General features: G+C 34.8%; 2 protein-coding genes across 5 annotated transcripts in view; both read right to left on the reverse strand.

Moving 5' to 3' along the window:
• Nucleotides 1-14304, reverse strand: part of Mcr (macroglobulin complement-related) — a 357065-nt gene that overhangs the window by 272213 nt on the left and 70548 nt on the right. The window lies entirely within an intron of this gene.
• Nucleotides 12514-13894, reverse strand: LOC149926884 (CKLF-like MARVEL transmembrane domain-containing protein 4). Of its 2 annotated transcripts, XM_090159010.1 has the most exons (6): nt 13748-13894; nt 13439-13588; nt 13309-13372; nt 13199-13230; nt 13033-13131; nt 12514-12953 (listed from the first exon to the last, which is right to left on the reverse strand). In XM_090159010.1, exons 2-6 carry the CDS (start codon nt 13574-13576, stop codon nt 12849-12851), a joined length of 438 nt encoding a protein of 145 aa, XP_090015136.1. In that variant the 5' UTR covers nt 13577-13588; nt 13748-13894; the 3' UTR covers nt 12514-12848. The 2 variants fall into 2 exon arrangements, with proteins under 2 accessions (XP_090015136.1, XP_090015135.1); XM_090159009.1 differs by having other exon boundaries at nt 13199-13372; nt 13748-13893.

Here is a 14304-nt window from a genome sequence, read left to right on the forward strand (position 1 = left end):
AAAATAGCGCCAGAGAGCTTCAAAGTGTGGCCTATTAGCCCATGGAAGTACGCTGGAACAAGCGAAAAATCAAGCAGCAGGGAAACGCGAACATTAAGGTTTGGGTTCGTGTGATAGGTAAAAAAGGACTTTGGGAACAAATCGAGGTAACCAGCGTAAAAAAGTTAACTTAAAAGTATTTAAAGTGCCCGCTACTTGATTGGGGCTTTTTTCGGCCTACTTCCAGGGGCTTGTAGGTCACACTTTGAAGCTCTCTGGCGCTCTTTTCACTCATCGTAGGAAAATGGGGGAAAAACAGGCATACTTTTCAACTCACCCCCTACAACTCCTTCAACTTTTGAAACACCCTGTATAGATCCAAATCACGAAAGTGTAAACTAGTTTATTCTCTCAAATTGTGTCGAAGAATCGACGGGGAATTCTCAAAGACAAAAATATATATTAATGTATATTTGTTTAATTAGGAGTGTATTCGTAGCGGTGCTCGAAGCTTGACTAATTATTCGACGTAGTCATTTCAAAGTTCAATTGGAATGGAAATTCGCGAAACATCACGACTTCCAACCCCTTTTCCCACACGCTTATTTCAGAAGTTCCCACGTAACGCCGCCAGCTTAAAGAAATATATAAAATACACGCTACAAACTATGACTTTTATGAACATCATTTTCATTTTAGGGATGTATTTTATACGGGTACCGGAACCGGAAATTAAACGAATTATCGAAACGTGAACTTAACCAACGATCTAACTGAAAATAAATACGGTCGAAATCTAAACCCAAATAAAAGGTCGAAACCTAACATACAAAAATTGGGTTCAAAACCTAAAATGAAATAATTCGGTCAAAACCTAAAATGAAATAATTCGGTCGAAACCTAAAATGATAAAATTCGATCGAAACCTTAAATGAAATATTTCGGTCGAAACCTAAAATGAAATAATTCGGTGGAAACCTTAAATCAAACTAACGATCGAACCGAAAATGAAATTAGGTCAAAACCTAAAATGAAATGAAATCGAAACTTAAAATGAAATTAGGTCAAAACCTAAAATGAAATAATTCGGTAGAAATCTTAAATAAAACCAACGATCGAACCGAAAATGAAATTAGGTCGAAACCTAAAATGAAATTAGGTCGAAACCTAAAATGAAATGAAATCTAAACTTAAAATGAAATTAGGTCGAAACCTAAATTGAAATATTTTGGTGGAAACCTTAAATAAAGCCAACGATCGAGCCGAAAATGAAATGAAATCGAAACCTAAAATGAAATAATTCGGTGCAAACATTAAATCAAACCAAAGATCGATCCGAAAATGAAATGAAATCGAAACTTAAAATGAAATTAGGTCGAAACCTAAAATGAAATTAGGTCGAAACCTAAAATGAAATAATTCGGTGGAAACATTAAATCAAACCAACGATCGAACCGAAAATGAAATAATCGGTCGATAAATAAGATTAATCATACGATCGAAACAAAGGAAAATAAAAACAGTCGAAATAGCAAATATGAGAGAACAAAATAACGATTATCAGGACACCCACAAATTAAATATAATAGAATTAAAAAACCACTTGCAAAGTTAGCTGTACTAAGATAAGAATTAATCGTAATCATGACTATAAAAAATTTAAAATATTTTAAATACCAGTACAAGAAATACATCTACTACATATTAGTTTCACAATTTAATCGTAAAACATTCGAGTTTAAAAATAACGTCAATTTTTGAATTTCCTAAGTGGAGAACGAGTTAGGGTTCATCCCTGGCAATTTAGAGGTAACAAAGTGCGGTTTTTGTTCCCGGCGAGTGTACGAGGAGGGAGGGGGGCTTTAAGGAGCGTGTAGCACGAGCGGAGGAAAGAGTCGTGGTTTGCGGGGTCAACAAGTCTTGGAAGGAGACACCTGCTCACAGATTCCAGCAAAACCCCTTCGCCCGAGAAAAACAACCGCTCGACACCATGCCCCCCAAAGGTACTTCTCGCTTCCTCTAAACGTACGAATTACTAAACTTCAAAAGTTAAGAAAGGGCGTTTAACTCGGCGCAATTAGTTACGCCAAGGCCAGTTACTTAAACAGCTACGTATAATTTATGCACTGTTAAAAAGACCAACTCGACATATTTCGTATTGAAATTTGGAAACATTGCCTTTGAATGAGCTGTACACTACATCAATCTAGAGTTGTTCATTTTCCGGAATTTTAAAATGCGAAAAATTTCAGCAAATCGGAAAAATTAAAAATTTAAACAAATTACTTTTTAAGGGTTTTAAGGTTTTTAACTTTTTATCGATATAAAATGTCTAATATCAGTAAACATACTACAAAAAATTAATAGTGTTGCATTGTTAATCAGTTTAAACTAGTCTAGAGATTTAGTTTTACTTTTAGATTCGAAAAAATGAGGCGAAAATGCCGCTTTATTGAAATTTGAAAAAAGGCGTCCGTCATTTTCCGGAAAATATTCGGACTTACAACACTTCATGATAAATTGTTGATGTAACTTCAAAAATCCAGTTTCGAGAAATTCAACCACAAAGTTTTGAATACTTCAGCGAAACCATTACCCACCGTTGATCGTCTCGCTAAAGTTTAAATAAATCTGGGTTGGCAAAAAACCGGCTTTTTATTAAATTTAAAAATCCAGTATTGGTTTAAACCGGTTAAAACCATTAATAAATTTTGCTCAAATTACTTATATCTAGCCCTCATTACTTCGAAAATTTTCAAATTGCCCGAATTCAAAATGACGTTTTTGCGCGCGACAGTACCTTTACATTGTGAGGTATAGCAGACTTATTTACCCGCTTTTATACCCTAACAGGGCAGCGTATTTTCAAGCGCAAAAGGAATTTTAGGATCCCCTAATTTCTCATATTTAGCTCTCATTACTTACGTCAAAAAGTGAAGTTTTAGTTTTTACAATATTTCTAATTAATTTCTCAATATTTTTTAAATAAAAAAGTGGTTTTAACCATGGATGTTTTAAACCAGGGTGGATTAATCCAGTCTAGCTGGATCTTATCAACCCTGAAATAAATACATTATTGATATAAGTCTATTTATAAAATTTTCAAGTAATTTCCAAATTTCTGAAATGTATGATATTGACAAACCCGAACCTTTTGGTATATTTTTGGCTTTGAGATCGGCATATTTATTTCGATCAAATAGATTATCAATCTTTGAGAATCAAAGTTTAGTTTGGTGGGTTACATTCCGCGATAGTAAGCGTATCAGGAGGTCGCAGGTCAGGTCGCCGCTGTCCGGGTGATGCATATCCTTTAATAAGCTAGCCAGAGAAAACGGCCAGGCAGATAAATCAGCATTTTAAAGGCCACCAACTTAATATCTGTAGGAGAGAGAGTGCTGGGAATAAACCTCGGGAAATATATTTCCCGGGCCAGTCTGGTCGAGCGGAGGACGCAATTTCGGACGTGGTTCCCGAGTTTCACCGGGTCTCCGCTACTGATCCATAAATTAAACTCGCGCGCTGGCTTCGCGAAACTCGCCGAATTACAATTTTTAAAACAGTTCACCCTTTTCTACAAAGTTAGCCGGGTTCTCCGGGTCGATTTCCGCCGAATTGGATAATCGGAAAATCGAGATTTTAATGTTCCGACCGATATAATAAACGGGTTAAGCTCGCCTTTGAGAACGCGTGAGGGGAAACGCGTACGTTAAACAGTCCCTATCGATACGCGTTTTCTACGACGGGCTTAACCAGTCTTACTACTATACTACTTGTAAAAATATATCCCCCGCTCGTCTGGGTTCTAAATTCCTATTTTGGGGCACTTCTGATCGTTAAAAGTGCCTGCCCTCGTTCTAGGTCGATCTACGAATTGAAGCATCTCACTCGCGTTAGACATTGTTAGAGCTTGCCGTAATAGAGTATTTTCGTTCGTGCATGATTTTACACTTCGCCAGAATTGGATTGAAAGTCAGATGTTTGTTATAGCAAAGGTGAAAGTGATTGGAACATTTCAATTTGCTTTCGGATACCATTATAGGGAAATTTAAAAACGCCAGTAAACTGAATTGATTCCAAGTAATCAATAAACGATGCCAAGCGTTTATATAGTATATCTGTTACGAGGGAATTTCATTTCAAGTGAACCACGCTCCAAACGTACTTTTCAATGGGATCGATGTGAACAAACTTCCGCCGCGGATATTAACAAAGCTTCATACGCATTTTAGAATATCAGTATGGGCGGACTACTCTCATTGCGAGCGGTTTTGTCATATTGAGCGAAATTGAGCGGTAAAATATCATTTTAAAAGAGCGTCAAATGGAGATGAGAGGAATTTTACCACCCAAAGAGAGCGAAAAGAGAGGTGCGAAACTTTTACCGCTCAAAAAGAGATAAAATAGAGGAGTGAAACTTTTACCGCTCAAAAAGAGATAAATTAGAGGGAAACTTATACCGCTCAAAAGAGATAAAATACAGTGAAACTTTTACCGCTCAAAAAGGGATAAAATAGAGGGAAACTTTTACCGCTCAAAAAGAGATAAAATAGAGTGAAACTTTTACCGCTCAAAAAGAGATAAAATAGAGGAGTGATACTTTTACCGCTCAAAAAGAGATAAAAGAGGAGTCAAAGATTTACCGCTCAAAAAGGGAGCGAATTTTTTACCGCTCACAAAAACAGATAAAATAGACGAGCGAAACTTTTACCGCTCATAACGAGCGAATGAAGAGAAGCTAAAATTTCGCGAGCGTGAGCTGAGCGGTACTTCAACAAAAGTGCCCATCACTGATTTTAGATGAAGCTAATAAAACCAATTTAGACTCCGCTGCAATACATGTATATCTAGGAGCAACAAACACAAGGAGAAAGCAACTAGCCTTTAAACACGCTAACGCAGTGTTGTGTACAAATTTCATTGGAAAAGGGGAAGACGATTTCCGAATTTTCCCCTTCCGACGGCAGCAGGCGCTAAAGCGTCTAACCAATGAAAAATGTACACAAGAAAATCCACGTCTTTTGACTGGTTGCGTACTCCTTGTGTGGGCAGTGCTGTGTTTGTTGCTCCTAATTGTATATTAAAAGTTAACTTTTTACAAAAATTCGTTACAACTTAATAACGATATGAAAATTAAAAATTACACTCTGTTAGGATTTTAATTGTATAATAATCGTATTTTCCCTTATTAATTTTTCTTACGAAACGTATTTTGAACGATCAGTGGAAAGAAAATAATATTAGTAGAATAGGGAGATGGTTAACGTAACATCCGTAATTCGATCGAAGCAAATACGAGACAGAATCTACGCAAACTCTTAATGGCTATTTAAATTTCATCTATAGCCAGATCTCGAAGAAACCCGAGCCACGAAATTGCGAGGCGTGATATTGTACTTCGTAGATATACAGATCCACGCCATTGTTCCGAATAAATCTGTAAAAATCGTGCGATAAAATGGACTTTTATCGAGGTAAATTTGAGTTAAATTTCCCACAATGTCTCGAACATTAAGATACGAACAACGCAATCGCCAAATGCAGAGCTCGGCTGGCGTCATCAACGGACGAACACCTTTCGCTCGTTCCCCGCTGCGCCTCTATCAACATTCTTCGTGCTCGCTCGCCGCAATAAAGGGAATAGATTCGACCATGTCGCCGCCGTAGTTTCTAGTACAAACATAAGTAATTTACAGTTTCATTATAACAAACGCGCTAGTTCCAGGGTGACCACAATGAGCTCAAAAAATCTTTTCAGAAAAATAGGAAATTAGTAGTCTATTTATAGGAGATTTTGGCAAAATAAGGAAAATATGGGATAAATGCCATTAAAATTAAAAGGTTATTAAGTGAAAATTAACTTTTTTGAAGGGGAATTGGGATTAATAATTGGTAGAGCGAGCGAAGATTTAAATTATTTCTTAATTTGTAGATAATAACAATAATAATAATAATCAGCTAATATCAAAGAATATAACATCTTTATTCTACTTCGGAGTACAATTGTAAAACCAAATTCATAGAGACCTTGCAAATTTAAAAACGTATCATCATTATCACTCCGTAAAGAGATACGTAAAAATGAAAGTACTAAGCTAATGATTGATTTTTTAAATTTACATGTAAGAGTGATATAATATTGATGTTTTCCGTAAAGTGGTTAACGTTTCTTAGTAAACTTATATTGTATATATCTCACTTTTACAAATTAATAATTTGGATTATTTTTATTTGTTTTTTGATAGTTGTCTATTTTACTTTTTTTTCTTTTTATATATATATTACCTTTGATAATGTTTTTATAGTTCATTATTAACTTTGTTGAAAAAATATGACTACTGTATAAGCACGAGGGCTATAAGTCGCAAGACGACTTGGCCCTCTACACCTCAAAAATATCTAAAAAAATTAAAATTATTTTGAATTTGAATTTTTTTTTAATTTGACCACCTTAGGCCTAAGTCATCAGCGATTTTTAAAGCCATTAATTAAGGTTGCCGGGTTACAATGCGTAGGAGGGTGGTGGCAAGCCCTGCATGCCACGCGAGCCAACAGCTCCCTACACTAATTATTACCGTTAACCTCAACAAGTTTTTCGATCTCAAAAATACATAATTGCAACTCGTGAAGACCGAAAAATTCCACAAATATAGGAAAACAATAGGAAAATAGTGTAATTATATAAAGTTATAGGAACACATCGAAAATATAGGCAGTTTGGTCACCCTGTAGTTCGTTTTGTATTTGAAAATAGTTCAGAACTAAGAAAATTGATCAACAAATTGCATTCTAGCCAGCAGAAAGCGTTTCTAATAATTTTTATAATAATATATAATAATTAATTATAAATATTATTATTATAATTATATAATCCTTTAGAATTATATAGAGTTCTATGTTCCAGTAAAGTATCCTACATATATTACTAAAGAAACCCCTTTAAAATTATTATGAAGTATTTTTTGGTTTTAATGTAAATAACCTATTTGGTTTTTGATGGTACATTTAAGTTTTTTCTACAGAGCAATTGCTATTAAATGTTAGCAATCAGCTTATTCTATCGAAACTACAAAGAAATATCTTTAGAGTAAGTTTATTCTGTAGAACCAACAAAGAAATATCTTTAAAGTAAGTTTATTCTATAGAAACATCACGGAAATATCTTAAAAATAAGCATATTCTGTAAAAACAACAAAGATATTTTTAGAGTAAGCTTATTCATAGAAATCTTTAGAGTAAGCTTATTCAAAGAAATCTTTAGAGTAAGCTTATTCAAAGAAATCTTTAGAGTAAGCTTATTCAAAGAAATCTTTAGAGTAAGCTTATTCAAAGAAATCTTTAGAGTAAGCTTATTCAAAGAACTCTTAAGAGTAAGCTTATTCAAAGAAATCTTTAGAGTAAGCTTATTCAAAGAAATCTTTAGAGTAAGCTTATTCAAAGAAATCTTTAGAGTAAGCTTATTCAAAGAAATCTTTAGAGTAAGCTAATATATAAACCACAAAGAAATCTTTAGAGTAAGCTAATATATAAACCACAAAGAAATCTTTAGAGTAAGCTAATATATAAACCACAAAGAAATCTTTAGAATGAGCTTATTCGGTAAAAACAAACAAATATCTTCAGAATAAATTATTCTTAAATTTTTCCTTAGAAACCGTTCGTACAGTTTAATTTAAAACTTTGAAAATTAACCACTTCCAAGATGTACCTGCTTTGATATCGAAAAGGGGGTCTATCTGTCAAAGACTGCTTCTTAACCGGTTAAAAGAGTTGCGAGAGAGACTAGTCGAATTGAAACCCTATCAACTTGTTTCTTAATATTAAAACACGCGTGATTTACCATCGAAGGAATTTCAAGTAAAATACGCCAGCCAGGAGATACCATCCATATCCCTTCATCAAAAAAAAACCAACGCAGCTGCTTGTCTTATAAGTATACGTTTTAAAGGCGAGATACCCCCGGAGCGAGATGCTTGTACACCAGCACCCCCTAATCACACCCGTCGTACAAATCTCTATTGGGAAAAAAAATTTATCCAGTATGTTTACCCCGCGTTAAATTCAGCTTGAAAAATCATGCATTTTCAATTAAATTTGGCGCTTTGTACCTCAAAGGCGTTTCCAGACCAACCGTCTCCGCGAACATCGTGGTGTCTTTAGTCGACGCCGCATTCTAACACTACACAGTTTAATTGAATTCGTTTGCCGTATCAAATGGATTTCTACACTCTAACCTAACCACGCGAGGAGATTATTTTATATACACTTTTAGGTGAAAAAATTTGGCGTTGTTTGTATCAAAATATTGATGGATTTTTACTGATAAACGAAGTGGGATTGTATTTTTTTTTTTTGCGGTGCTCACGTAGCGAAGCGTAAATTAAAGAAATCAACGTCTAAAAAATTTGGGCCTCTCGTTCCGCAGTTGTTCACGACTCTAATACTTAAGGTGAGAACCAAATGTGGCCTACTGGGCTACTGAAATATAGAGAGTTTATGTTCAAGGTTCGTTTAAAGTCGCTGCAAAAAAATATATATAACTTTTCAAATGCGTATCAGTTTATCAATCTCAACTATAATATTTCTTTCAATGAAATTTAAACACGATTACTCAATTTAATTTTTAGCCATAACGGATCTCGTCTATTCGCCGATAAATATTGGGGGCTTTACCTACCACAAAAATCGTGACGTTAGTTCCGATTTACCAGGAAAAAATTGGGCTTGGTGTAAGCATGTTTAAGTATATTATAAAACGGTCTTTAGTTACGCTCTCCTAAGACCAGCTACGTATAATAATAACCGTGTGGTTTTTTCGAAGATGCCACGAATTTTATTAAATTAGTTGTACGGTTTCTCTTCCCCCTGGGTTCATATTTTAAACGCTTTGAGTTATCGCAAAACAGTGACTAATTTGGAATGCGATTAGGCTTAACGATAATTATTTTTGATAAAAAAGATAATCAAATTAGTGAACCAAATAATTTACCATTTAAACATTATATTTTTAATAGTTGGTCAGCGATGGGTCGAGTAATTTTGTTTGACCCGTGCTTTGAGTTTGAACTTTGTTAACGCCATTTGGTCTATTAATATATTTCGTTAATCGCGAGTCCTCCTAATTTATCTCGAAAGGCACTGTTTTAGTAAATGCGACCTGAAACTCGGCCACCTAATTTAAAGGCATCGAACCTCGCTAGATGACTTGGGCAGGGTTAAATTGATTTAAATCAATGTATTTTAATGTTGGAATAAAAAAGGACAACTAAAATGGTTCCATACTATTATAAATAAGAGAAGCACTAAAGAATAACTGATTGATGTAAATTTGTACTCTTTAGGGCAAACTATCTAAACACTGAAACAATTCCCTGATTTCCCTAATTTATGGTTGCCACAATTTTTTACATTCAGATTCCCTGATTTTTCCTGACCATCTCCGAAGATTTTCCACGACTTATTTTGTGCGAAAATTTTGAATTTTATACCCAACATTTTAATAAAGGTTTTCTATTTGCAACTTTAATTAAATTCCCCGGCTTTTACAGAATTTTCAGACTACGTTTTTAAATTCCCTCATTTTAAGACTAATTTTTAAATTTCCCCGACTTTTCACGGATTTCGAGACTAATTTTTAAAATTCCCTGACTTTTCCCGGATTTCTAGACTAATTTTTAAAATTCCCCGACTTTTCCCGATTTTTCGACTCAAATTCAAATTCCCTGACTTTTCCAGGAATTCCAAGTACCGGGGCAACCCTTCTAATTTTCACTAAAAATGGAAATAATAATAATCAGCTAGGCACCACCTTAGACTCAGCTAGCCACTTTTAATTCCTTTAATTTAGATGGACGGATTACAACGCGTAGGAGGGTGGTCGCAAGCCCTTCATTCCAACACCTCCCGACACTTACAATTACCGTTAACCTCTAAGTTGTTATGGCAAGGGAAACAAAAGAACTCGAGGGAATTTCCTTTAACCAGTGAGGAGAGAACTTGCAAACTCTACGCGGAAGGAGTTCCAGTGAAATTTCCTTGATACTCCCCTGGATTTTTATCGACATTCTAATTTCAGGTTTCCCAGGTAATAATATATACCTAATGAAATGTTTAATTTAATTATCTAAAGGGGTACTTATCTAGCCTTTCGATAAGGTTATGCGATTCTGATAACTCAAATATAACGTAAAAGGTTATAATTCCAAGAATGAAATAAAAATATGTCCAATCAGAAACGTCAAGATTGACATACAACATCAATACAAATAAGAATGATCGATAAGAATCTAATAACATAATGGCTATAAAAAGAAGTTTAACCGAAATAGAAATAACATACTAGTACTACAAAATGTACCTATACATTATGCCAATAATGGAGAGCCATCCATTTTCTAAGAAGTCTCGGAATTCGAGATGAAAATCGCAAACGCCCAACTCTTTTACCCCTTCTTACTCAATTGTTGGTACAACAAAATAAGACGTAAATTTTGGCGGCCTCGAGACTATAATTTATCGGCCAAAATTCGTGATTTTTCTAAGCGAGTTATGCGCAGTCGAATTTTGAAATGATAAAATACGTCGAAGATGCTCTTCGCAACCTTTTTCGGGGCGAAAACATTAAAAAAAAAGACAGGCCTCACGATCCCCCAAAAAAATACACAAAAAAATCGCTTCCTGAGAGCCGATGTCAAGTAAGTCGAGATACTTGACTATTGTAGCGATAGGAGCCGGGTTCGATCCCAGCTTGTGGCACTGGGTGAAAACTCGGAACAACTCCTTTCGCGTTGAGTTTGCAAGTTATCTCCCTACTGTTTGAAGGAATTTTCCCGCGAGCTCTTCAGTTTCCCTTTTCATAAAAACTTGTTGAAGTTAACGGTAATATCGAGTGTAGGGAGCTGTTGGCTTGCCACCACTCTCCTACGCATTGTATCCCGGCCACCTGAATAAAAGCCATTGAAAGTAGGTAGATAACTTGGGCCTAAGCTGATTATTTGAATTTATTTGTTTAACCCTTTTTAGGATATTTTTAGTATTTCATTATTTTTGTTATTATGTAAAATTTAAAACCAAAAAAATGTTTCTTAAATTAGGCTTTTTTTTTGACTTGCTTGATTTTTGCACGCAGGTAACGAAGAGGCAAAGTTAAAATAAAAACGTTACCGTGAATTCCGGCATATTTGTGGGCTATCGAGCCTTCGTGCCTAACGGATTAATCTTTAATCACATTCTCGTGCACTGGGACATTTTTCGGCTTCTCATACGAAGTCGAACATCGTTTTTATTATTTACAAACAAGATAAAATTATTTATTCAATTCTTAAGGTCAATTGACACTTAATATATCAGAATTAGTTATTTTAGTTTTTATTTTAATTATGTATTTCAACATCCTCCTACGCATTGTAACCCGGCCACCTGAATTAATGGCTTTAGAAGTCGCTTGATGACTTAGGCCTATGGTGGTATTAGCCTAGCTGCTGATTATTATTATTATTATTAAGTACCTAAGAAAATTTTAAACGAAATACCAAGTATTATTTCAATTTAATCGAAGATTAATTTGAATTTTTAAATTACAAGCAAAGAACTATTAAAATGATTAAAAATCAAACAGTAACACAAAAAATTTCAATTAAATCAAATCATTCGATATGGAAACCAAAATATATCAACCTTGTTAAACATAATGTTTATCGACCAATAAAAAACTTAACTCGTAAAGGGAATATAACCTCTACTATTTCTGTCATCCTTAAAGTGAGTATGAACAAAGTATTTTTGTTTTTAGATCTGACGCTATAGCTAAAATCTTGCCAGTTTTTCAATACACCGAACTTGAACTTGACGGCAAATTTATACTTAAAATGTTAGTCTCCCCATTCTGAAGTTATTCTAAACCACAAAATATGGAATACATCTATACCTGTGTTTATATTTAGAGATAATGATTAAGTAGTTACAATAATAATAAATAATCAGCTAGGCTAAAAGTCACCAAGCGCAAGCGACTTTTAAAGCCCTTAATTCAAGTGGCCGGGTTACAATGCGTAGGAGGGTGGGGCAAGCCCTACATGCCACGCGAGCCAACAGCTCCCTACACTCAATATTACCGTTAAACACATCAATTATTTCATGGAAAGACGGAGCTGAAGAGCTCGGGGGGAAACTCCTTTGACCGCTGACGAAAGAACTTCCAAACTCAACGCGGAAAGAGTGGCTCCTAGTAGCGAAAGAATAATTCCAGGAGAAATTGACCCTACCTAAGTCGGTTTGGTTAATTGAAACCGAATTCTTGAGTTTCAAAAAGATCAATAGAGCCGTTGTCGAGATTAAGGTCATTTTCCCAAATTTGATCCGGACCCTGACACGGGAGTACGATATTTTATAGACAGCGAGGAAAATATCAACATTCTCCCGACAGTATGAATACATTTTTTCAATAAATTTACCATAAATAATTATAACACTAAATTGTTTAACTTTAAATCGTATTTATTGAAACAAAATCAGATATGTTAAATTTTACACTCTGTGGATAGTGAATATTATCCGATCTAAATTATTTTATATCATTTATCCTAAAAATGGACATTTCTTCAAACATATTTTATTATTTTTAAACAAATCTTGCACAGTTTTTTTAACCACCAAAATCCAAAAACTTCCCAAAACAACCACAAGAAAAAAAGAAATTTTATAAACAATAATTTTATCGCACAAAGCTTCATTATGAAGGTGTTATCGAAGTGCGGCTTTTGTCGAGTTTCGTTCCACATTTGTTGTATATTTTACTTAAAAAGTAGCGAAGAATTTTGATGATGAGCGGTTACATAATATTGCCCACAAAAACCGAGTCCGAGATGGTGCTAAATCAAAATCCTATCACCTTGTGCTATTTCCCCATATCGCCAAGCACGGAATTTCAAAAAGGCATCGACACCGTAGAGAATCATGGCTATGAAACCAAAGAACTATAAAAAATGTTGGCACATTATTATAGGCGTTAATAAAATGCTCATTTTTTTGTAAAAATTGTGCCAAGTTACTAACAGCGGCGGCTGCCCACGAATAAATAGTTCCACCGTCCACGGAGACACTTATAGACGCGATCAAAAAGAACAAAGCCCACGTTGTGCAGTAAATGAATTCCTTAGAAAAGCAAACGCGTGTATCATGGCTATTTCAAATGGTAAACAATGAAATGAGAGGAACTTACAAGTAGGAGCCACGGAATCTTATGAAGTTTCTCTATGATATGAAATAAATAGAAAACCAGTAAGATTAACGTAATGAAGAAAGCTGTCATGGAAACGAAACCAAACCAACTCGTTTGGGAGCACAAAATGCAGCCCCCCGATTCGACACATATAAAGGCGATTAAACTGATAATCTATATCGACAAAATTTATTTTATTATAGCACGAATAAGCGCTAAATTTGAATATCCTATACTGACCACTTGGGCGATTTTAAGAATTCCAGGTAGTGTTCGTACATAAGTCTTGTCAAATCTCATTTTTGTGTGAACTCGTGTTGACGATGATGTTGCTGAAGAGGTTTTCGCGTGACTCTCTGGAATACCACCTCCTGCCATTGCTGCCTTTTACTAAACCAGGCAAATTGCATAAATTATTACGAGTTCGCGTCTACATATCTGAGGTACTTTACTTGTATAAGTCTACCTCGAAAGGATAGCCTTATACGAGTGTAGATAATTCCGAAATTAATTAAAACAACCCCCAAAACTGGAAAAATATCAAAATACCTTATCAAACGTTCGGCTTTACTGGAAAACGAACTTCAAATTGGACGCGATATTTTTTACAGATATTAGGCTTTAGAGGAAAACGTTTGAAATCGAGCGCGTGCTAATTAAACCAAATCGACTATACGTAGTAACGTAGCAAAGTTTGGCAATTGGATGCGAATTACGTCATAATAACGTGGCCTGTAGCGCGTGCTCGAGTCGCGAGCTATTTTTTTAGCGCGCGTGATGTATGAGCAAGATTTATTTTTATTTAGTTTATTTTATACATTAATAAATGACACCTATTTTTTGCGGTGATTTAGTTAATTTAGGTTAGGTTAATTTAAAGCGAAGATGAAATACGCGAAAAAGTAGAATAGTCCATAATGGAAAAGGATTAAAAAGCTAAACCCTAAACAAATTTGACGAAATTTAAAAACCTACAAATAGCTAGTACCAATAGGTCTTCGAGCAAACATAAATACGCGAAACTCGGACCAAATAGATCTTCAAGTGAAAAACTTAAAATAAAATAGCCAGAAATAAGCGAAATTATGAAGTAAATCTTAACCAAC

Source organism: Leiobunum rupestre, chromosome 9 (genome assembly GCF_980474605.1).
Source record: "Leiobunum rupestre chromosome 9, qqLeiRupe1.1.hap1, whole genome shotgun sequence".
Taxonomy (NCBI): domain Eukaryota; kingdom Metazoa; phylum Arthropoda; class Arachnida; order Opiliones; family Sclerosomatidae; genus Leiobunum; species Leiobunum rupestre.

Coding starts and splice junctions, on each gene's coding strand:
- LOC149926884 (XM_090159009.1), bottom strand. CDS start 13,576: ATGGCAGGAGGTGGTATTCCAGAGAGTCACGCGAAAACCTCTTCAGCA. Junction 13,373..13,438: donor TTCTTAAAATCGCCCAAGTG/GTCAGTATAGGA, acceptor TTGTCGATATAG/ATTATCAGTTTAATCGCCTT. Junction 13,132..13,198: donor AGATTCCGTGGCTCCTACTT/GTAAGTTCCTCT, acceptor TGCTTTTCTAAG/GAATTCATTTACTGCACAAC.